Below are 23,641 nucleotides of genomic sequence, written 5' to 3'. Positions count from 1 at the left end.
TTTTAAGAGTGTACGGGCGAGCGTAAAAGCATTGCACAGTATAATACACGCAGAAGGACCGTCTCCCTTCGTAATATCGGCGGCTCTCGTATACTGAAGGTCTTCCATTAACATTTCCTTGCTGAATTTCTACCTTTTTAAATTACACAGTGAGCTGGAAGTACACACCGTTGTCCGTTTTCGCATCACCAAAGTAGCCAGAGTCAAAGACACATCTGCCAACGGTTAATACCGCCCATTTCTCCCGCCTCCGCGATTCCCAACCAATTCTACAACTTTTAAACGCTTTGACCCGTTGGCCCACACCCAGGAAGTTGCCGAAGGCCCATCATGCTGTGGGTGCCGCGCTTAGGCCACCCTTGGGCCTTGAAGCATTTCATGTTCAAACTGCCGAACCTGTTGAGAGTAATTTCTGCGCATTCAATGTCTGTTACCTTAATTGGTATAAAGATGACGATTTATGGACTGCTCTACCGACCACCCGCCTCGAGAGTTTGGAGGAATCTCTCTGTTCTTGTTTTGAAATTAGTGCAATGCTACGGCAACCAGTTATTATGCCATTAAGTCCTCCGACTTAGGCGGGCCTGCTGTTGTATGTTAGTGTACTGACTGACAATAATAAATCACGCAGGAGCTATGGTTTCCGGCTGGGCTTTGTTTGTTTGCCGTGCGCATTTAGTTCGGTGTGGTATATAGGCGGCAAAGCAAACTGTGCGGTGGGAAATGTGTAGTGCTTTTAAGAACGGCCCCGATAGCTTGTTGTGGACAAACAGTTCGATAAGCGATAGGCTTCTGGCTTTCGGCGAGATTTCTATTGCTCAACGCGCTTGTATGGCTCCATCCACCTTGTCGTGCAACGAGCCTTACGTGACCCGCCGTGTTCTCAATCAGCCCTGAGGGATCCCTGTGCTTCCAGGGACCCTTTTCAGTAGCTTTGGCAGCGCTTCCTGCACGCGCAGCGAGCACGTGCCCAATGCATTGCCAAAGCTACTGGAAGGGTCCCGCGAAGCAAAGGGGGATCCCCCAGGGTTGAATGAGAATATGGTGGAATGTACAAATGTATGGATCATGCGCTGTGTTGCTTCCCTCTTCTTTCTTATTGATTTGATCGAATGTGTAAAGTGAGGAACCCCCCGTACTATATACAGACTTAACAAGCGCACATAACGAGGTCCTGACCAATCAACTATTTCAAATGACATCGGTTCTCTTCCGTGATTTGTTAAGAACGGCAGCCGTACACTCTTAGAAAAGAACTTCACCGCATAGCACGCTCCTAGCCGACAATCATCTCGAATGATATCGTTATCTGCCCTGATTCGTTGAAAACGGCAGGCGTACGCCTTTTTGTGACAATTATGAACAGCATAGTGCCACAAAAAAAGGCGTACGCCTCCCGTTTTCAATTAATCAGGGCAGATAACGATATCGTTCGAGATGATGGTTGGCTAGGTGCGTGCTATGCGGTGAAGTTTTTCTTTTCTTTCCTTTTTTTTTTGTTTTTTGCTATAGTTGTGACACCGCCCACTTCTGTGTGGCCAACAACGGCGAGCCTATCCTGCCATTACCCTCTCCCCCCTCATTTTTAAGAGTGCACACCTTTATGTGACAGTTCTTCGGTTATTTTAATTGTCACAAAGAGGGAGACTCCCCGCATTTTCCACAAATTCACTCTTAAAAATGAACTTCACCGCATAGCACGCTCCTAGCCAACCATTATCTCGAATGATATCGTTATCTGCCCTGATTTGTTGAAAACACGGGGCGTACGCCTTTTCTGTGACAATTATGAACATCATAAGTGTCACAGAAATGGCGTACGCCCCCCGTTTTCAACAAATCAGGGCAGATAACGATATCATTCGAGATAATGGTTGACTAGGAGCGTGCTATGAGGTGAAGTTCATTTTTAAGAGTGCGGGCAGTTACACATTGTTAAAATAGACTTCACCATAGCTTCACCACATAGCAGGCTCCTGGCCAACCACCGTTCCGAATAATACCATTCTGTGTCATGATTCGTCCAAAACAGGGGGAGGAGCCTATCTGGGACATGCATAATGTGTCCCAGATAGGCGCCTCCCTTATGAAAATGATTTTCTAGTTTCTATACAGGACCTATAGATAATCTATCATATCTAGTGTCAATCTTGTGCATAGGAAATCGATAGAAGCTGTATAGGGTCTTTAACTGGTAAACTTCACACAGTTTCTATACAGGATTCGGGAAGTAGAATGTATAGACTTTCTACACAGTCTGTATGGAGCTTATACTTGGCGCGGAAGTTCCTACTTACGGACATGTGGTACTTGTTTTTAGCTGTACATTTGAAAAACAACTAATAGATATGATGAGTGCATGTATAGCATGGTAATAGCAGTATTGTGACCTATGTCTTCAGGCAACGCAAACATAATGTCCTCAAATGTGCAGTAATGTCGTCATTGTAACAAATATGCAGTTTTCACCCATTGTACAGCGCGTTAATACTGAGTAGGCACCGAGCAGTGCGAATAAAGAAAGATGAGCGTATATACACTGATGAAATTGATTTTTTAGTTTATACACAGGAACTATTAGATTATCTATCGTGTCAGTGTCAACTTTGTGCATGAGACATAGACAGAATCTGTATAGGTTTTTTCTGGCAAACCCTATACACTTTGTGTCAACTTTGTGCATGGGAAATAGACAGAATCTGTATAGGGTTTCTTCTGGTAAACCCTATACACTTTGTGTCAACTTTGTGCGTGGGAAATAGACAGAATCCGTATAGGGTTTCTTCTGGTAAACCCTATACACTTTGTGTCAACTTTGTGCATGGGAAATAGACAGAATCCGTATAGGGCTTCTTCTGGTAAACCCTATACACTTTGTGTCAACTTTGTGCATGGGAAATAGACAGAATCCGTATAGGGTTTCTTCTGGTAAACCCTATACACTTTCTATACAGAATTCAGGAAATAGAATGTATAGACTTTCTATACACTCTGTAAAGAGCTTATACTAGACGCGGAAGTTCCTATTTATCGACATGTAGTACTAGTTTTTTTTCCTACTGATTTGAATAACACGTAATGCATATTATTTGTGAATGTGTGAACATGGATATTAATGTCAATAGCAATAATGTGACTTATCACTTTAGGCAACGTGAATATTTATTGTTTGCTTTTTAATTTTGCCCTTGACACACTGCTGATTCTACACTGTCAAAGGAAAAGGTATGTGTGTGGGTAAACCACTTCTGAAGTAGCAGTTTTGTACCTATTTCAACTGTATTTACCACGTTTGAACCATGTGTAAGGCATAGACCGTGGCAGCTAATAGAATACGGGGCTCCACACACGCGCAACGTGCAGCACCACATTATTTTGTTGTAGAGATTGTGTTGGTTTAGTTCCAGAGTAATTTAAATAAGAAACACAGTCTTCAATGCAATAATATGTGAACGGGTCGGATGAAATATTTTTGGTGGCTGTTATTTGCTCCCGAAATAACAATCTATGCGTGCCGTCCTCACACCTCTGGTCGCATCTCAAGCGCACGGCTCCCCATATGGCCAAGCAATTTCGTTGCGTGTTGTACTATAGTATATGTTCCTCTGCAAACACGTCACAAGTTTGTGCAAGTATTTCCCTCTCATTTCTGTTTGTTTATTCATATCTTTTTTTTTTTGTGTGTGTGTGTATGATTTGGAGTGGACTTTAGTGGAGTGGAGTGGGGCTTTACATATAATTTGTGGACCACGTGTCTTCCCATTTCGCCTATTCCCATTTTGCCTAATGCTTCTTAGCAGATTATCTCGCCATCCCTTAGCAGGTTCACCGACCTCGAACTGCAGGGGGTCCCATTTGGCCTAATGTATGCTGCAGACAGTCCCACTTCGCCTACTAATCCGTGTTACGTAAGAAAGAAGGCGGTCCTCTGGCATGCTGCAAAAGTCAATTTCGAATCTTCATATAACTTTACATGCAACCTTGTTGGTTTCACTGAAGCATGAGGTCTGTATTGATAATTCATATTACACTAGGGTTTCTTCCCTCATCTGTTGGTTCACAAATATAGACTGTGCAAGAGTGAAAACATAGTTTTTATTTACATTTTTTTAATTATAAGGGCAGCTTTGTTTTCTGCACTGCAAAATTCTTCCAAATTTGCAGCTCTACTCAATATGCATTAGATGTCCCACGGCATCGAGGTACGACATCATGTCCCGTTCGCCATTCTGAATTATTGACTGCTCAATGACATTCTTAAGTAGCATCACAACTTTTTATTAATTCCAACGCCCTACGCCGGCTTTTTCAACTGACCCTAAGTGATCTGGGAGAAATTCACAGCACACCCTGGAGGAGACTAGAATTTGTACGACACCGACCAGAAAAGGAATTCCTGTCGGAAAATATTTCCGTGTATAACTCCCACCGTTAGATAATGCGCAGGCCCTCATCAGAGCACCTTTTTACCGAATAACGCGCGCGTTATACATCGGAAAATACGGTAGTTAGGTTGAACGTGGGTTAAGGCGTCTCGCTCGGTGGTGTCGCGCTAACTGGGAGGCGGTGGGTTCGAATCCTACCACCGGTTGTGCTGCCATAGGTTTTCCCTGGGTTTTCCGAAGACTTTCGAGACGAATACCGGCACAGTTCCCCGTGAAGTCTGCCCAAGACGCATATTAACCCCCTGTCCCCCCACTCCTTCCTGCTGTCCTCTCTCCATCTGTTCTCATCTGTACGTCGCTCATAGCCACCTCTCATCTCCACATAGCCACATCTCGCTCATAGCCACCTCGCCGTCGCTCATAGCTTCGCGGCGCTAACATGAAAGAAAAAAAAAGAGTTAAATTTAACACGACTATAGTGACACCAGTTTCCATATTTAACATCGCTCAGGTGACACTGAACATGGCTCGAAGCCTTGTTTCATTCGTCATGCTGTCCATCAGGAGTCACTATGTAAAATGTTTGTAAAATGTTTTTGTTATATTTGTACATTATATTTACACCTTATATTTGCAAATGTAAAGGGTCTTTGTTTCGGACGACGTAAGGTAGTTGTCCGACGAGCACATTCATTTCTTGCACACGTCATCATCGGGTCGGAGCGTGTAAGTAACGCCCACTTGCCGACAGTCCCGTTTTGCCTAATGAGATTGCACGGCAGTCCCATTTCGCCTAACGGCTGTTACCCCTCCCGCCTCTTTAATCCGATAATCCGGGTTAGGCAAAATGGGAATAGGCGAAATGGGATGTGACCGTGGACCACTAGTTATTTTTTGAAACAATAAAGTTATATTTTCAAATGCATGACAGCGTTCTCGTTGCTGCATGCATTGGGATCTGGCCAGACTTGTGCGTAACGCGTTACTAGTAATTGCGTTACTTGTAATCAATTACATTTTTGAGTAATTTTTGAGTAATCAGTTACTTTACTGTCAAAGTAATTTTTCGAGTAATCAATTACTTTTCGGAGTAATCGATTACACAGTAATTGATTAATTTTCCGGCAGAGATTAACTTATCCTTCAGGTGTTCTGCCCCAGGTCAATCCCCTCGTGCTGTCAGCCAGCCTTTGTTGGGCCGTTGTATTATAGCAAGCGGTGGTCATTGTAATAAAGTTCTGGAATTTCAGGGGCTCTCTCCCTAATCCCTTTCTACACCTGTGTGGTGGTACCTAGAGTCACTAAATAAGTGACTCTAGTGGAGCTTATTTAGTGACTCTAGTGGTACCTGAAGCTTTGGAAGTTTAGTGAGTCATGGGGAAGTTCCACGCAATGTTCTTCCACAATCGGGTCAACGTCTTCCCGTGCGATGAATACAGTAGACGTACAGATCTACTTGTCCTATGCGTTTTTTGTTTTTGTTTTTTGTAATCTCATCTGTATTGCTTTTGGGCCTTTTTTTTTTTCTTTTCTGGGGCACACAAAGATGGGTACAATTTGCGTGAATGCAGAGTAACGACTGGAGTAACGCGATACTTTTCTACTCATTACTCAATTACATTTGGAGTCGAGTAATTGGTAACGGTAATCAATTCCTTTTTCCGTACAAGTAATGGTAACGGTAATCAATTACTTTTTTCGAGTAACGGGCACAAGTCTGGATCTGGCACACCACATTTGGGGTACCATATACAGAGTGGGTACAAGCGTGAATGGTTTCTGTATACAGCTTCTATACAATATGCTCTCCAATTCCTACATAATATTGTTTCTAGTTTCTGTAAAATATCGTTTCCAGCTTCTTTTCAAATTTGCTATCCAGTTTGTATCTGTTTCTGTCACCGGTTATTAAAAGGAACCACACTGAAGCCAGATAAATGCTGTATACACTCTCTGTTCAGGATAAATGCTCTCATTCTATGTTCTTGTTTACAAACTCTATAAAATCTACTCCCATTTTCAGCAAATAAGGACACAGAATGATCTCATTCGGAATGATGGCTGGCTAGGAGCGTGCTATGTGGTGAAGTTCTGTTTTAACAGTGTATAACTGTGTCATTCGAAATATGTCAGTTGTCGAAAAGACCAGACTGCGGCGGAAAACGAACCACGCAACTCTCGATTGCCGACCGAGTGCACTTCGCTACGCTGGCCTCTCTACTCATTCTGCGCAAAGGTTGTCCTTGAACGCTGTGATATTCATGTGTTCAATGTGACGTACAATCTACGGATTGGATTGGATTGGGTATGAAAGAAAAATATGGGGAGGTTAGTCCCGACCCAGTCAGGACTGGCTACTCCCAAACGCGTTTGTGGGTGGAACAATAGAGCCAGAAAAGAGAGAGAGAGAGAGAGAGAGAAAAAAACACAAAACGAATTGTCGCGCGTTGCCTGCATAACTTTTCTCATACATTTGACAGTATCTGATTGACCGCGTCGGTTACTGCGAAGTGGAAATAGCTGTGCCCGATGGAACAAAGATAGTGCACACCATATATTTCAACACCACCGTTCCGAGGACTGGAGTCAACGTGCCGCATTATATTAAAGGTAATCCGCAATGCGTTAGACGTTCCATAGACGTTCTTTGTGGCGACCCTTGTAGCCGTAACATAAGGTAACGCCGGTCGTGGCAGCAGTACAATGTAATTGTTGGGTGTCATGTTGTCATTTAACGTAAGTTATATTTGTCGGATCATTGGTACTACATATCGATCTGCACAAGGAGGCAACAGTGCGCCAATATTACTCTACATTCCAAAAGTGGTTGCCTCGAACCGCACGTGTCAACGCACTATTTGTTTTAAATATTGTAGTCCATATATTCAATCCGCAAAGCCATGGTTGTCTCCAGAGCACGCTGCTTTTGTAATAATATTAACATAGCTCAATAGATGGAGCGCGGCGCCAAACGGAAGATTTTCCTGTGGAGGAGCAGACAGTTGCCATGGGAATACGCCTCGCACCCTCCCACGACGAGGTGCGCGCGTCGCTTTCTAAAGGATTATTCCAGGGGTCTGAGAGAGAAAGCGAAGGCACCTCTTATAGCGCCAGATTTTCGGGATGTGCATAATAACTTCCGAAAGCGGAATTTCATCTCCATAGGACTTTGGGGGAGACAAATCCCCGCATCATCAACAGGATTCCTCCAAAAGCGGGAGAATCGCTTCACAACCCCTTTAAGGAAATAACACGCTTAGAAACACGCGAAGCGGCAGAGCAAAGCGTAGGTCCGCTATACCTTCAAATTAAAAGCCATAACGGTGACATTCGGCGCTGTGAGTGGCCCTTGTAGTGCAGTGAAGTTGAGCTTTCACAGCGTAATATTTAACTTATGGTCAACACGAGCCATCTTACCCGCCTCCTTTGCCAGGAAATTTTAAAGAAGTACCATATGAAGTGAGAACCTGTAGTGAGTGCCGCAGTACTGGTAGAGAATCAGTGGACAAAGCGGTATCTTCCTCTCGCAGGATACTCAAACCCCACGGAGTTGAAAACATGCAAGAGCCCAGATTTAGACCCAGAAAGGTCCTGCAAGCCAGTTCTGTGCGACGTCAAGTACAACGGAGTCAGAAATTTCTTCAACAAGACAACTCAGAGATGCGAGCCCACAGTTGACTGTTGGAACACGATTGACGATGACATTGTGAGTGTTGTCTTTAAATATGTCAGCAGCGGCGTTGTGTTCGACTGTATTGACGGGAGCCTGGTGTTCAAACGGATGTTTTCTCATGTCACGGCACCTCGGTTCCTTTCGTCAGCCTTTGCACAGACCATATTACTGTTGTCCAACTCTTCATTTTTTTCTTCTTTTTTGTACTTAAGTCATTGTGGAGGGTATTATTGTATAGTATGTTCTGTGCGTCTTACCCTACACAAGTTACTCTATTTTAAATGCATTTGGGAGTAACTTTTCTATAAAACAAGTACTTTCAAAATGTGTATTGAATATCTAACTTTTTGAAAGCAACTTGTACTCGTTTATGAAACAAGTACTTTCAAAATGTGTATTGAATATCTAACTTTTTGAAAGCAACTTGTACTCGTTTATGAAGTTACTATTTAACACTTGCTCTCATTATCATTATTTTGTGTGGAGACAGGGCCAAGAAAGAGGCGTTTGGTATTCCACTCAAATGCTTTTCAAGGTTGAGTATTTAGTGCTCTATACCGAGTGTCTTACCTTTTCCTGGTACCCGGTAGCTTAACTTGTAACCCATCGCCACCGGAATACCACTGCAGGTGTACCTCGCTACTAGTAATACATGCAGACGACTCGAGGAGGCTTTATCGGATGAAGACATGGACTTTTTCGAGAAGGACAGCGAAACGGCGCCAGTTCTTCGTACACTCCACGGGTACCCCATTGTAAGTCCACCTACACAGTATAGGTACACCTAAAGCTGGCGAAACATATACGGGGCTCATCAATTAGCGGACCTGCGTTTGCCCTTTCAAATTATAATCTGGAGTTACAGTGGAAGGCCCCTGGAAATGGCAACCATAATTTTTACACCAACGTTGTGAGCCCCCATTTGCTTTCTTCGTGACAGAAAGTGAACTGCCACAACGGCCGTCCGGATCCAACAGAGGATTGGTGCGTGTGTGAACCAGGCTGGGAAAGCGACACCCTCGACTACACGTCTTTCAATCCCGATTATATGGTCTACCACATGTGTACGGTTCTTAGTCCGGAGAAGGGACAGGGCCGTTCACAGAAAACATCGTCGAAGAAGGGTGGCTCCAAAATGAAGCGTGGCGATCAGGTAAGTGTACAGGGCATGGACACGAATTATTACCCTGTTCGCACTTATAAAAGACTGAAGTGAAACAATTTCTCATCGAGCGCAATATAAGATTCTGTTCCCTTGACATCAACGCAAAAGAAACAGGATGCATCCGTTGTGTCGTTCATGATTTATGAGCAGAAGATCCTGCACTATACGCTTCCCCTCTCCCACTCCTTCTGAAGAAGTCTGACAATGCGGAGCGCGCACTCATTGGTCTCTAGAAACGATTTGTCCAATCATCGCGGGAGATCGGTTGAGGCGACCAATCCGAGGAATCTCGTGTTGTCGGTTTTCTTGAGGGGAGGAAGAGTGAAAGCGTCAATCGCGTTTCTTTTTTTTTTTTTTTTTCCCTATCCCCTATAAATCACGAACGACACAACGGATGCATCCTGTTCCTTTTGTATTTGTGTCAAGGTAACGCCATCTTTCATTCTGCACATTCGTGCCTAACGCCATTGTGCAAAAGAGTGTCCCTATAAGGAAGAGTAGACGAGTTCAGAAAATCCCAGAGCGCTTAGCGTCGCGTTGCACTGTGGGGGTTTACTAATACGAAAGAAACGGGTGGCCTCCAAACTGTTCCGATTTCTCCCCTACCGGTCCATTGTTCACGACGTGTCAAAGTCAGCTAAAGCGAAATGTGAAGGATTATTCTTCGTTCCCCCGCTCAGCAAGCATCCAGGATGCAATGCGTGCGCGAAGAACACTGGGATTTTCTGAACTCGTCTATTCTGGCGGTAAGCGGCGAGCGCTCGCCCTGCTGCTATAGTAGAAACGCATACTTAGGAAAACACATCGTGTCTGTGCTGTTTTTGCAATAAATATTCGTATTGTACACTTTTATTTTTCCGCAGAAAACTAAAGGAATCGTAAGCCATCGACGCGATGCACCGTTACGTCAAGCCGACCACGTGGGGTATCGGAGTAATGAGACATGGTATATTGCGTTAGTTTCAAAACATTTAGAAACCCCAGAGGCTTCCGCCATTATTGTGCCTGTATCCTTTCCATTGATGTTTGTCGTGTATGTATGTGTGCTCCAATGCAGTCTTTGCGTTCTGTTTGTTTACATGTATAGTCGTATATGCGACTCGTTATAAGAGTTAATACCCGAGACACAAGGACTAATTTAGTGTCACATTCAGCGACTCAGTCTTGCACTTCGTGTCACACTTCGTGTCTTGCACAGTCACACTTGCACTTCGTGTCATTCGTGTGGGTGTCACACGGCATCTTTTACTGACACTCGGCGGAAAGTGCATTAGTGAGTTCCCCAGCAGGCTTTGACGTACGAGCTAAGTTATTTAAAAAAAGCGAAAGGCCCTGCCAACCACAACGTTTTTACGCAAGTATCTTGAATAGCGCCTTTTCTACCTCGAAGTACAAGGTAACAGTCTGCCGAACGAACATGTAATTACTCTCGTTAACAGCGTGTGACAAGCTACGCAGTGTGGCATTCCGTCCGCGGCCATACTTGTTGTTGTCCTACTGAATCCCAGAAACGGAGCTATACGTTGACACGCAGAGCGTACTTGTGTCATATCGGAATCTAAAGGCGCGGAATCAAATATCTAAATCAAAGAAAACATTCTTGCGACGGGATTGTGGCGCCTAAAACTTTTGGCGCTATTCATGTTTTTAGAGTACTTCGATGACCATTGAGCCTGTTGCGTTGAGGAGCACTTCGGCGTACGTGACCTCATGCGCGCTGTATTTGCCTCCGCAGCGTGTAGACTACGTCGTCGCCCCCTGTGTTTTCTCCTACGATATGCATCATCGAATGAAGCACATATTGTGAATAATTTAGTGGAATGAAAGCGTGCGTAGGCAGCTATGTAATTGAAACCGATTTCGTGCACGATCTGTGTGGCCCACGCCCGTCATTTTCGTTTTCATTTCGCTCTCGTTATGGGTGTGGGGTGGATTCGGACGAATCGCTTACGTAAGGATGGACGTGATTTCCTCCCGCAACCATTATGCGCTTTGGTTCGTTAGACACCGTCCGAATGCGGTCCCGCTCCTATTACGAGACAGCTGCCTTGTTCTTTTTTTTCTTTCTTTTCGTGGTGATGATGATGGTGTTGGCGTGATTGGGAACGACGCGTGTACAGGGCGCACACTGATGTTCGGAGTGCAGTTCTGGTGTACCTTTTATGTTCGTAACGACAAACTCTGTCGGCAAATTGTTCGATATGAATGCCTGATAATAGGGCTGGTGGACGTTTTTAGGCTTAGATTTCCACGCTGCGAAGGACAGTTGAAAGGCTGTGGGTAATAATGTGTGGTGTTTCCGTTGAGCGATTCAGTTTAAATTTAGCTGTCAGACGTCTTGCTCGCTACCCGGATATGCGATATCTAATACCGTACGTACCTTCGTTCGGGTAACGTGTTGCAAGAGATTCTTCACCTCAGCTTCCATTATTTCGTTGTCTGTGAGTCTTCCCGTATTTCACATAACAAGCTTACGTCATGAGAGGCTAATTTCAGACAGTCAACGGAAAAGTATCTCCCGATCATGTTTCAAAGTCTCGCGTAAGGCCCCTATACATTTGATAAGGCCGCGTTGGGAAGGGACTACGATGGCTCACGAAATGACGTGCACAATTCTGTTCCCGAAATAGTGTGTGTTTTTTTTTTTTTTTTTTCTTGTTTCGCGCGGAACGATTTTCGCGTTTTTCGCGAGCGCCAAACATTCGCGAATTTAACTAGCCGCGAAGTAGATACACTGACGTAACCGAGAAACATCAGCCTGCGTTTTTCCCGAATTTAAGTTCCCGCGTCATCAATGGCCTCCGCGCAAAACGCGAAAATATGTTCCACGCGAAGTCAACGACTTTTACAGTATTCGACGTATACGTATCGATGCTATTGGATTCAGCTGAACTCCGTCCGAAATTAACAGCAGTATATGGCGCGGCTGGTTGAACACTACACGGTTTGGCCACATATGTCTCGAAGACTGCCTCAGAGAGTGTCTCCCAGTGCCTGACAGTTCGTTTATTGCTTCACAACAGCCGGGTAGAAACTATTTACCAGAGAAGAACTGTTGGCGTTTAATGCCATCCTGAACATTTCAACCTAGCCTTTCCGCTACGCTACATACCCATAGGCGCGGAAAGTTATCTATGTATTCTCTACAAATTATGCTTTGGTGAAATGGTCATCCAAGGTGAGCTTCCTGAGGTCGCTCTGTGATAACGATAATGAAACCCATGAAATCAAAATCATCTTTTGAAACCCGAAGACCACAGTTCTTAGCAGTATTTTTAGCAAACTTAGATTACTATTCACTGTGTTCAAAAAATGGAATTCTTGTTGAAGGCGACTGCGCGGAACTCGTAGAATGATTTGCCTCGGGACCTTATGTCGTATAGGCCGAAGGCTTCTGTTCCTGTAGCATGAACCTTAACAGGAGCCCAGATTTTAGCCTTCGTGGTCGTGCTTCTATCATCATTCATCCTTGCCATCGTGATATACATTGTAGCTGAATGCCAAAAGGTTCGCCGAATTCCAAAGACACGATGAAGCCCAACGCACATGTGCAACGGGGGAAGACTGTATACTGTGACTCCTCGCGGACATTTGTCGTTGACCAGGCCAAACTCTAGATACCCCCTGCGAATGCTGATGCTGACCAGGAGCCTCTTGGACGGAATCTACGAAACTTCTCAACTTGTGTTATTATTTTTCATGTGACTTGGTATTTGTCACATATAAGTATATAGGTTAGTAGTTATGTGCGTGAACTATAATGCCTGCGCGCCATCAGGGTAATTCAAGATATCAAATTGTAAGCTACACCTATTGAGGGCGTTTTCCTGGACAATACTATGAAGCGTGTGTCCTAATGCCATTCCATGTGTCATCATGGATCTCCTATTCACGATGAGCATGTACTGATCCCTTGTTGCTCAGCTCTTGACATGACAAAATTTGGTTGCTTCGATCGTGTATGTGTATCTTCGCGCCCTGTGCTGTCATTGTGTGATCCCAATAAAACGAGGTGCAGGTTTCGTTTTTCTGCTCCAAAACGACTTGAAGCTGTCACTTAAAACGATCAACCACGATCAGAACGGTCCAGATGCTGACGAAGTCTGGGACACCTCCTGTCGAAGCAAGATGTTATAGCTCCCATGAGAGTGCACAATGGCTACGCTGCTACTCCTTCACTCCGCATAACCATCACCACCTCTCTGGTGTTAGCGATAGCTCTAAGGGGCCCCCCAACGTCGAGAGCCGTGTATGTCCGTCCGTAACAAGAAGCGGAGACGACGAAGAGCGAGAAGAGAGGGGAGTTACAATGTCACCGGAACGAGTGCGGGGTGCACTAAGGTCAGGTACGGGAGATGGCCCCATAAAGTTACTGCGGTTACGAGTTTCTTGAATATGGAAGGCGTACGCATTTTTGTGACACTTGCGCACTTACATATTAAATGTCACAAAACGGCGTACGCCCCGCTTTCCACCTATCAAGAATGTCCCGCGTGTCATTTTGTGCATGGGTTGCCGTTTGCGTGTTACGTATAGTGAAGTTCCGTTTTAAGAGTGTAGGCTATACGACATCGCTGGAAACCATGTGCAACCTCTACTCACACCATCCTTAGGGTGTGCCGTAAATATTCATTGGGGAACTGCTGCGCGAGGAGTACAGTAACCCACACATGCTAAAGGCGTGTCGGGATTAATAACGGACTGGGGCGGTGTCACACTGTCACACCCTGCTCAATACTTTATTGGGCGGCCCGCATGGCAGAGAACACTTCGAAATTTGATAACAGGAGGAGCTTAGAGAAAACTTTTGCGGCGTTTTCGTTTTTTCACGTCTGTATTATCGTTATAACGCGGAAAGAATTTCAAGTTGATGGACAGTTCACTGACGCTTCCGTTCTTTTTGCGTTGAGACCCGTTAGCCTCGGCAAAGACTATTAACAGAGATGGTGGTGGTGATGGAACAGCATAGTCGGCAACGCTCAGGCCGACTTCACAGGGAACTGTGCTGACATTTGTCTTAAAGCGTCTGAGGAACGCCCAGCCAAAGGCACCCAAGCAGCAGAGCCGGCGCCCTTTTTCGAACCCGGGTCACCTCCCAGTCCATTAACACAGGACTTTACCGCATAACCTACTCCTACACTCTAAAACCATAACCTAAACTTCACCGCATAGCACGCTGTGCGCCAACCATTGCCACGATTGATAGGGTTATCACTTCTGATTCGATGATAGAGGGAGGTGTACGCCATTTTCTGTCAATTATCATGTATCCAAATTGATACAAAAAGGCGTACGCCCCGTCTCTCTTCGGATCAGACGCGATAACCCTATCATTCGTGGCAATGCACTCTTAAAAATGAACTTCACCGCGTAGCACGCTCCTAGCCAGCCATGATCTCGAATGATATCGTTATCTGCTCTGATTTGTTGAAAACAGGAGGCGTACGCCGTTTCTGTGACACTTATGCTGTTCATAATTGTCACAAAAAAGGTGTACACCTCCCGTTTTCAACAAATCGGGGCAGATAACGATATCATTTGAGATAACGATTGGCTAGGAGCGTGCTATGCGGTGAAGTTCACTTTTAAGAGTGTAGATAACGAGTGATAACGGTAACATCATGTGCAATGGTTAGCCTTCAGCGTCTGAGGTTGTGATGTTCCGTTCTAAGGGTGCGGGCCCCCTCGGCGCAAAAAAGCGTATTTCTGTCAGGCAGGAGATAAGATGCTTCTTGCGGTACACACCGCAGGAATTTACGCAGAATTACCATTTACGTAACGATGTGTGACATCCACATCTCACTTGACTACTCCCAGGCATATATCACATAACTTTGAAGGGGCACAGAAAGACAGGTAGGGGAGTGTTGAGCACTACGTATAGGGCGAGCTACATATCCACATGCACAGGCAAGACGTTGGGGACGGCAAATCCTTGTGGAAGGGCTCGATGCACCTGGAGTAGCAGCAATGCATATTAGTTAAGCTATGCATTATATTATTATTACTACTCACTTCACGATCGGCGTCAGCTACTCCCTTAAAAATGAACTTCACCGCACAGCACGCTCCTAGCCAACCGTCATCTCAAATGATATCGTGATATCGCTATGCGGTGAAGTTCATTTTTAAGAGCGTACTACATGAGATTTGAAGATCTCACAGAATATACGTATTAATGTTTTAGAAAATCATGTTTTATCGAAAACGTGTGCCACCCGTGCAGTGGACTAGACCATCTTATTTTGATGATAATAAGTAGGGTGGCATCGCTACAGGTGACACTCCACGTCATTGCTCGTGGTGATCTGAGAAATTTGGTGGTACCTCGAATTACCGAGATAATTCGCAGTAACTTAGTAATTACGTATAAGCTTCACAGTCAAGACCGAGGTCCTGCAGTGTCCAGGAAGATTACCACTTTGTGCATGCCGCTGACGAGTTGAATGTTTGTGCGCCTGAGAACAAATGCACAAACGTTTGTGAAAGCGACCACGATGCGACGACTCCTGCAAAACGGTTTGAACCCCGCCTAAGAACTGTGGTTCCCTACATTGCCCATAGGATGCCCAAAGCCTCTGATGGAATGTCCCAGTGGGCAGATCGTCGTGGCCTCACGCTAGGACGGTGCCGGTAGAACTGTCGTGCCAGCGCCGTAGCGCGTGGCAGCAGAGGCACGTCGTCATCGTCGCGTACGCCATTCATCGCGTCATCATCGCGTCAGTGTCTATTCGCAGTTACCAATTCTTTTCCATTGCATTTCTTTCTTTTTCTTTTTTTTTTGCGTTTTCTATTGTGAAGTAGACCATGCGTATGGCACATGTGGGTTAGAGGAGAATGACTGATGCGCTTAGAGGAAATGTTTGCAGCTGAACGTAACTGAAATAAATATTTATTCATTTATTTATTTGTTTATTTCTTAGTGCCCACCAGCGGAACTAATCATTCCTTACGGAAATAATATGCCTGACAGGAGACTTTCACCACATGCAACCCTCCTCCGAGCTCTGTTGCTCTAATTCAGCATTTCTAGAGTCCTACATACTTTCTTGTGAGACCTGGCCGTGGACGTGTGCATCCACAGCTCGTCTCGCATCCACAGCGGGGTAGACCAACCAGGTGGATCTCCTAGTTGGCTCGCGTGACACTTCCGTGACGTTCGGCCGGGATGGTAGCGTTGTCAGTGTCTTCTCCCACACCTTCTCCTCGCGTATCTTGTGTGTTCCTCAAACTCAAGGAGATGTTACCTCTTCCTACAGTACACTAGCTCGCTTGCACCATTCTCATTTGCTCATCTTCTGCAGCCGGTCGCAAAGAATTCTGCAGCTGGAGCGCCCGAATCCTGTACGTTCATGACGTCAAGGGAACATCATCGCGTCGCCACAATGGCGTCATACCAACGTCGCACATACGATACGCTGCTCTCTGTGGCAATTTAAAACCGTGTGGATTCTAATTAGTGGTAATGTCAATATATTATATTATAGTATACTGCCCAAGTTGGCAAAAAGTGAAGCAGGGTTGCGAAGTGGGTTGGGAAGCAGGGTTGCAAGGAAATGGCACTAGCCATAGAAACAAAAATCTGCAAATTGATGCTTGGAGACCGACCATTCATTTAAGCCATCTCTACTGAGCTTATACTGAACACATTTTCTTTTCTTTCTTACTTTTTCTTTCTTTTTTGTGTGTGTGTGTGCGCGCATTCATTTTTTTAGACAAGTGAATTCTGCGACTTGTTCTTGATCTTATGATGATGCACAAACCACGAGGCTCAATTAAAGGGCTCAATATAATTGCCATCGCCATTGGCGCTCAAGCTATCCTCGAAGCAGCAACTAGAGTTCGGTCGTCGTTCGAACTCGGCTGTCACAACCACATCACTTCAACAGCCATGGCCAGCGACAGCGCAGGAGACGTCGTGATATCCATCCCCGGTTGCGAGTTCACGGCTCGTAGGCGACTGCTCGCAGCAATTAGTCCCTACCTCTGCGAAATGATGGCGGATACCGGTCAAGGAGAAAGAATAAAGGTATAGTGCATAATAACACTGCAAATTCGCCTGCATCAGATACGACACCCCCTATACATATGAACATTTTCAGGTAGAGCTGGACGGGGTGTCCACCACAGCCTTTGAAGCACTGCGCGGCTTCATTACATCCGGGACTATAAACCTGAATTGCCAGAACGTGACTGACGTGTATCGCTGCGCCTTCAAGCTGAAGATTCGGTCCCTCGTCACTCGTTGCCTGCAGTACCTGGCCGAGGCTGGACCTGTGGGACGTCAGCTGGTGTCGTTCGCGAACGCAGCTGAGCTGTCGCTGCATGAGGACCAGCAGATCGCGTTCGAATACCTCGTGGATCATTTCGATTCTACAATTCGATCGCGGCAGTTCTTGGAGCTCCCATGGGAACCTCTGGCCACGCTGCTTAAGTCGGAACAGCTGGCGACCGCTAATGAGGCCAGCGTGTTCATCGCTGGACTCGCTTGGCTCAACCATGACTATGCGTCCCGGCGTCCAAGGGAGGACGCTGTTCTGGGATGTGTCAGATATGGACTCATGAATGAGGATACGCTTCTCAAGTGCTTCGATCCTCCTATGGCGCGACCTGCAATCAAGAACCGCTTTGTGCGTTCCAGGCTTGTGGAGGCAGCATTGTAAGTACAATGCTTGTATAATCAGTAGGCGTAGCGCAAGGAAGTGACACATGATTTTTGGGTCGCTCACACCACGGAACACTGGTGTACTGCAAGGGCACATTATAAGGGCGGATGCCCTAAACTTCGAAAGCATGCCGCTTCCCTCCGCTGTGCCGCGGGGAGCCAGAGGTTCACCAAAGAGAGCCGGCAAGAGTTAGTATAACGACAGCTTAAAGGAGGAGTGAGGTAACCACCTCTATTTCTGTTCTTTTTTTTTCTTTCTTTTTTCGTGTTGTACAACAAATCAAACCAGCTGCTGGGAAGAACAACAGAGCCCAGGATCTGCAGCGCGCGCTTTTCTAAATCATCCACTCTTTGAAAACGCGTGTAAGAGGACGAGAGAGGAAGAAGGGTACATCGTGATGTCACCGATTCCCCTAGGGTCGGGCCGTCCGACAGAGGCTGCTTCTTCTTTTTTTTTTTTTTTTTTCTAGGGTTTGTAAATTTGCTTGTGCAACGACAAAACACAGCAGAGCAAATATATTTTGCAGGGTACGTCCCGACGGCAACCACGACAAATGAAATAGGGTTTCGTCCTGCTCCTTTAAGAGGCGAACGCATGTTTGACGTGCAGCCACCACTGAGATTTGGCGTCGCTTTCTGTACATAACTTACACGAAATTGAAGTCGTACGCAGTATGCGACACTGCTGAGACGTATCTTCCAATTTCACCCCGTGCATCTTGGGTCATAATCGCTGTCCCGATTTTGACGGGACTTGTGTTTGGTGATGGCGGGTTAATTATCGTGCAAGGAGCCGCCGAGATGTCGCGGGGCAACTGGTTATGTCGTGGATGCTTACTTATTGTTTTACTTTCAAAACAGTTATCATTACGCAAGGCTTCGGGGACGGCCAGAGCTCGCTGAAGAGTACAAGCCTCGTCCACGGGTGTTTTCCAACGCCACTGAACCTCCAATTACGTGGGTCAGTACTGTCCACAACGGCACTATATAGCGCTGCAGCGTACAAGGTTTGACCAAATTAGCGGATCCAACTGCCTGGGGCGGGTCTGAATAATTTGTACCTCACACAATGAGCAGCTTACTATAGTTCGTTCTACAGTCTCGGAGAGTGCTGCGGTTAGGCGTCCCTGGCAATGGAGGAGGTAGCGCCTTTAATGGTTGCCGAAAGTTGAAACCTTTACTGTTATTTTTCATTTCTTCCTAATCTATATCTAATCTAATCTACGAAACGGTTGCAGAATTCTGCTTCATGTATAACGGCATAACTTTCCCAGTATGTCATAGTATTTCACCACTCGGGACCTGCTCAAAGTTCTCTTAAACGAAGAAAAGAACATTCAGCATAGAAGGAATAGGCAAGCGACCTGCGTAAACATGCGTAGGATATGACAAGGGGACGAACAAGCAAACCAACGAAACAGGAGAAAAAAACATGAGAACAGCAACAGAAAAACGATAATACCCTATAGATGTGCGGCTCCGGTTTCCTTCGAAGGAGTACGAATCTCTGCTTGGCTTTCCCTGTACACTAAAAGCAGAGCTTTACTGCATAACGCTTTCCTTATTCAGTGGGCGTTTCGCATGATAGAATTGTCTCTATTATAATGTGTTGGATGTGAGGGGCGTACGCCTTTTCTGGACACTTTGCATTTATAAGAATGATCAGAGAAAAACGCACGCCCCGCTCATCCCTTTAAATCAGGTGTGATCATGCACTCTCTCATTCTCTGCAGGGGTTGATCTTGAGACCTGTTATGTGGAGAAGCTCTGCATTTAGTGTGTACTGCACTCTTAAAAATGAACTTCACTGCATAACACGCTCGTAGCCAACCGTCATCTCGAATGATATCGTTATCTGCTCGGATTTGTTGAAAACGGGAGGCGTACGCCTTTTTTGTGACACTTATGCTGTTCATAATTGTCACAAAAAAGGCGTACGCCTCCCGTTTTCAACAAATCGGGGCAGATAACGATATCATTCGAGATTATGATTGGCTAGGAGCGTGGTATGTGGTGAAGTTCATTTTTAAGAGTGTGGCTAAAGTTCTACATACAATCATATTTAATCATGATAGGAATTTGTTCTTTCATTATACTTAATCATATTTATTGGTTTTGATTGCGCTTCCGTCGGTAGCCGCAATCACCTATTACGCGGACAACAATTTCAACCAATCTAATGTAGCGTGAATCCATTCAGAACGCCGATGGTAAAGTGGAAAACTTCGAAGTAGGATCTTACACGACCGCGATCCAGCGCCATCGGTTGGAAACTGTGAGGCGTATTCAAGACGCTGTACAAAAACACAGGCAGGCAATGTCGTTAGCCGCCGAAGCTGCCGCGAGGGCAAGATTGGAGGAGCCCCCTGCAGTGCGTACCTACTACGAGCAACACAAGCGGCAGGTTGTAAAAGCCCAGTCTGTGGTGCGCTGCTACCTAGCCCGCAGACGATACGCATCCCTCCATGCCCCAATCGAGGTAAGCCATGTGTACATTTTAAACAGACTGTTACGGCTGTGTGTGATAACGCTATCATCCTTTACATCGTGCTGGGTTAGAGTAGTTTCTTGTCGACCCCGTCTATGCTCTGGCAGCGCCACACTCTTAAAAATGAGTTTCACCACATAGCACGCTCCTAGCCAACCATCATCCCGAATGACAACGTTCTCGCCCCTGATTTGTTGAAAACGGGAGGCGGAGCCTATTTTGTACCATTATGCACGTGTATGATGAATACAAAAATAGGCTCTGCCTCCCGTTTTCAACAAATCACGAAACGTTGTGGTTCAGGATGGTTGGCTAGGAGCGTGCTACGTGGTGAAACTCATTTTTAAAAGTGCACATTACGTTATCGTTGTCACATTGCCGTTACATTAGAGAGTTTTAGCGAATCGTTAGCTCCCTCCGAACCCGGCTCCGTATCGCCGGTATCCGTATCCGGTTCCGTAACTACTAACGAGGACTACTCCGAGGATTAGTAGTTATATGAGGACTAACTCACGGACTAAAGGTCTAACTAACGGACTGACTAACGGACTAACTCATAGTTACGTGAGCCCCGCTTAGGGAGTGACGTCACGACGCCAGAGCCTCCGCAGCTGCGGAAGCAAGCTTTAAAGGCGGAGCTACAGGTACGCAGCATCTCTTGTTTAGAACCACGACTGTAGCTGCGCGCAATTTAAAACGATAACTTAACGTAACGGGCGAGTTTTAGGAGAGCGTATAGAAGTGTCGCAATCCGAAAGCATAAACCAATCGCGTGATTCCTTCGGAGTGGCAGACGTCACGTTGCTGAGACGTCCGCATGCACGGCTGCAGCATACCTTTTTGGTTTTTGGCTTTTCAGTATCGCGCCCTCATTGGTTCTTAGGGAGTGACGTTTTCTCGTTTTTCCGGAGAAGGAATTCCGACATACTCTCAACATCCGGCGTCTGCTCTTGTCATGTATTCCGTCGAATAACAGTCAAAATTACGCCGCTATTTTGCGTGAGATTTTCGATACCGTGGTTAGTGCATGTGTCCACGAGAAATAAAATGACGCTGTAATTTCGAAATTGAATGGAACGGATGCGACCGTCCCTTTAAGAACAGACTGTCACCACTTAACGCTCAGGGCCAGCTCTGCCAGCCCTTTCCCCGTGTTACACAAGCGTTCTAGGAGTAATGTACATAATTTTACGAGCACACTCTTAAATACGAACGTCAATGCATAGCACGCTCCTAGCCAGCCATCATCTCGAACGCTATCGTTATCTGCCCTGATTTGTTGGCCTGTTGGCCTGTTGGTTGTTTGTCTGCCTTTTTTGTGACAATTATGAACAGCATAAGCGTCATAGAAGGGCGTACGCCTCCCGTTTTCAACAAATCAGGGCAGATGACGATATCATTCGAGATGATGGTTGGCTAAGAGCGTGCTATGCGGTGAAATTTAATTTTAATAGTGTATGCGCATAGTTCTGTATGTACGCGTTCCAAATGACCGATCTGCGGTACACTGATTTAGCCTCCTGCCCTGCTGGGGGATATGGATGAAGAAGAATTTACTGTTCGCCACCCTGGAAGTCTGGAGGTTCCTCCAGCTACGTGGTCCACGTTTCCAGCACAGAAGATGCCGAGACACGCTGGACCGATCGCTTCTGCTGACACCGTCATGGTGCTGGTGACGGGCGGCATCGAGCCTTCACGCTCATACGAGATGGCCACCGGATGTACGGTTATGCTATTCGATCCCAGCACGTGTCTGCTGACACGATGCTCCAGACTCCCGCAACCGAGGCATAACCATGCAGCCGTTGTTCTCAATGGCTACCTCTACGTTATGGGTAAGCAAAAACGTTCTACAGATGGTGACAGAGCGTCGGAGTATTCTAGAGTGACTCTTTGGTCCATGAGTTCAATGAGTAACGCGTATATACAATATGTATGAGGGGACGTATCAGAGCAATACCCTTTTTTGTCGAATGTCCAATCGTATTCTGTCCGTCGTATAGCGCAGTTACGACTTTAGGTAGGGAGATCAGATAGTTATGTTGCAGAACCGAAAGGAGCGGGATACGGTAATAACGTAACATTCCGTTCGAACGCTTTTTCCTTCTTCCCCTTACAATACCAGACAGTTACCGCATCCTGCATAAGCATACGATACGTGGGAGGTGAATTATAGTGTGCCCCCGATGTCCTAATGCACTACTATTCCCGCAGGCGGCTTCGACACTCGTAACACCCACCGCGGCCTCAAGTTCGCCACCAGTTCATGCTTCCGAATGAAGCTGGAGAGCCGCGCATGGGAACGCATAGCCGACATGCGTTACTCACGCTGTAGCCATGCAGCCTTGACAAACGCAGGGAAAGTGTATGTCCTAGCTGGACAGGATGAGTTTGACACCTTCCTGTGTTCTGTAGAAGAGTATAATCCTGATACGAATACGTGGCACGAGTTCGGCCCACCGTTGCCCTGTCGCATCTCTGCTCCAGGAGCCGCAGTCACATCCGGATCTATCGTTGTCGCCGGAGGAATGGTACAATCTCAACGACGATCCGATCGGGTATTCGTCTCTTCCGCAGTGCACCGGTGGGAACCCAAGTCTGGACGATGGGTCTCTGGACTCTCCACATTCCCATCTGGTCGGGCGTCTTTCGCGCTCGTTGAACATAGGAACCGCTTGCACGCCATCGGCGGACTCACGCGTGCGTCCGACGAGACATCGTTGAAAGTCGTGACCGACGTCCTGGTACTCGAAGGTGGAGCGTGGACTGAGGCTACTGCGTTGCCGAAGCCGCTGCATGGATGTCAAGCCTTCTCGTTGTCCGACGAGCAGCTGGTGGTCTTTGGCGGGGCCTCCACGGCCACATCGATGGCTCCTAACGACGAAATATGGAGCTTCAATGGGAAGGCTTGGACGAAGATAGCAGCGATGCCTGCGGCTATCGCAGGTTTTGCAGCAGCGTCTGTTCCTGCTCTCCGAGAGCAGAAATGAGACGGGTTGCATCCAAAGATGGGTGCCAGCGCGTGTGCATTGCATTTCCGTTCGAGTTGGAAGAAAATTGTAGAGGCTAATAACGAGTTTTCACGGTTGCATGTTCGTTCGAAAATATCACCAATAAAATAGCCTGTAGTATAGAACTCCACCTTCGCTTGGACCACATGCATGATGACTCCTGGTATGCTGGCAGGTGAGCTGTTGACCTTTCAGATTTGTGAAAGGATATGAAACAAATTTTAGAACAAATTTATATTGGAAAACACATCCTG

The 23,641-nt window shown here is 46.1% G+C and overlaps 2 protein-coding genes across 2 annotated transcripts in view; one reads left to right on the top strand and one right to left on the bottom strand.

Annotated features, from left to right (window-relative positions):
* The window catches only part of LOC135400782 (aryl hydrocarbon receptor-like), a 291,269-nt gene that overhangs the window by 215,371 nt on the left and 52,257 nt on the right, over positions 1-23,641 (bottom strand). The gene's annotated exons all lie outside the window — the stretch shown is intronic.
* On the top strand, positions 16,937-23,517 carry LOC135399777 (kelch-like protein 18). The gene is made up of 6 exons (XM_064631510.1): positions 16,937-17,252; positions 17,326-17,882; positions 18,750-18,849; positions 20,089-20,367; positions 21,893-22,211; positions 22,591-23,517. Exons 1-6 carry the CDS (start codon positions 16,971-16,973, stop codon positions 23,364-23,366), a joined length of 2,313 nt encoding a protein of 770 aa, XP_064487580.1. The 5' UTR covers positions 16,937-16,970; the 3' UTR covers positions 23,367-23,517.

This window comes from Ornithodoros turicata, chromosome 7 (assembly GCF_037126465.1).
Source record: "Ornithodoros turicata isolate Travis chromosome 7, ASM3712646v1, whole genome shotgun sequence".
NCBI classification, from domain to species: Eukaryota; Metazoa; Arthropoda; class Arachnida; order Ixodida; family Argasidae; genus Ornithodoros; species Ornithodoros turicata.
This window is presented reverse-complemented; position numbering and strand designations above follow the sequence as displayed.

Coding starts and splice junctions, on each gene's coding strand:
- LOC135399777 (XM_064631510.1), top strand. CDS start 16,971: ATGATGATGCACAAACCACGAGGCTCAATTAAAGGGCTCAATATAATT. Junction 20,368..21,892: donor CCCTCCATGCCCCAATCGAG/GTAAGCCATGTG, acceptor ACACTGATTTAG/CCTCCTGCCCTGCTGGGGGA. Junction 22,212..22,590: donor TGGCTACCTCTACGTTATGG/GTAAGCAAAAAC, acceptor CTATTCCCGCAG/GCGGCTTCGACACTCGTAAC.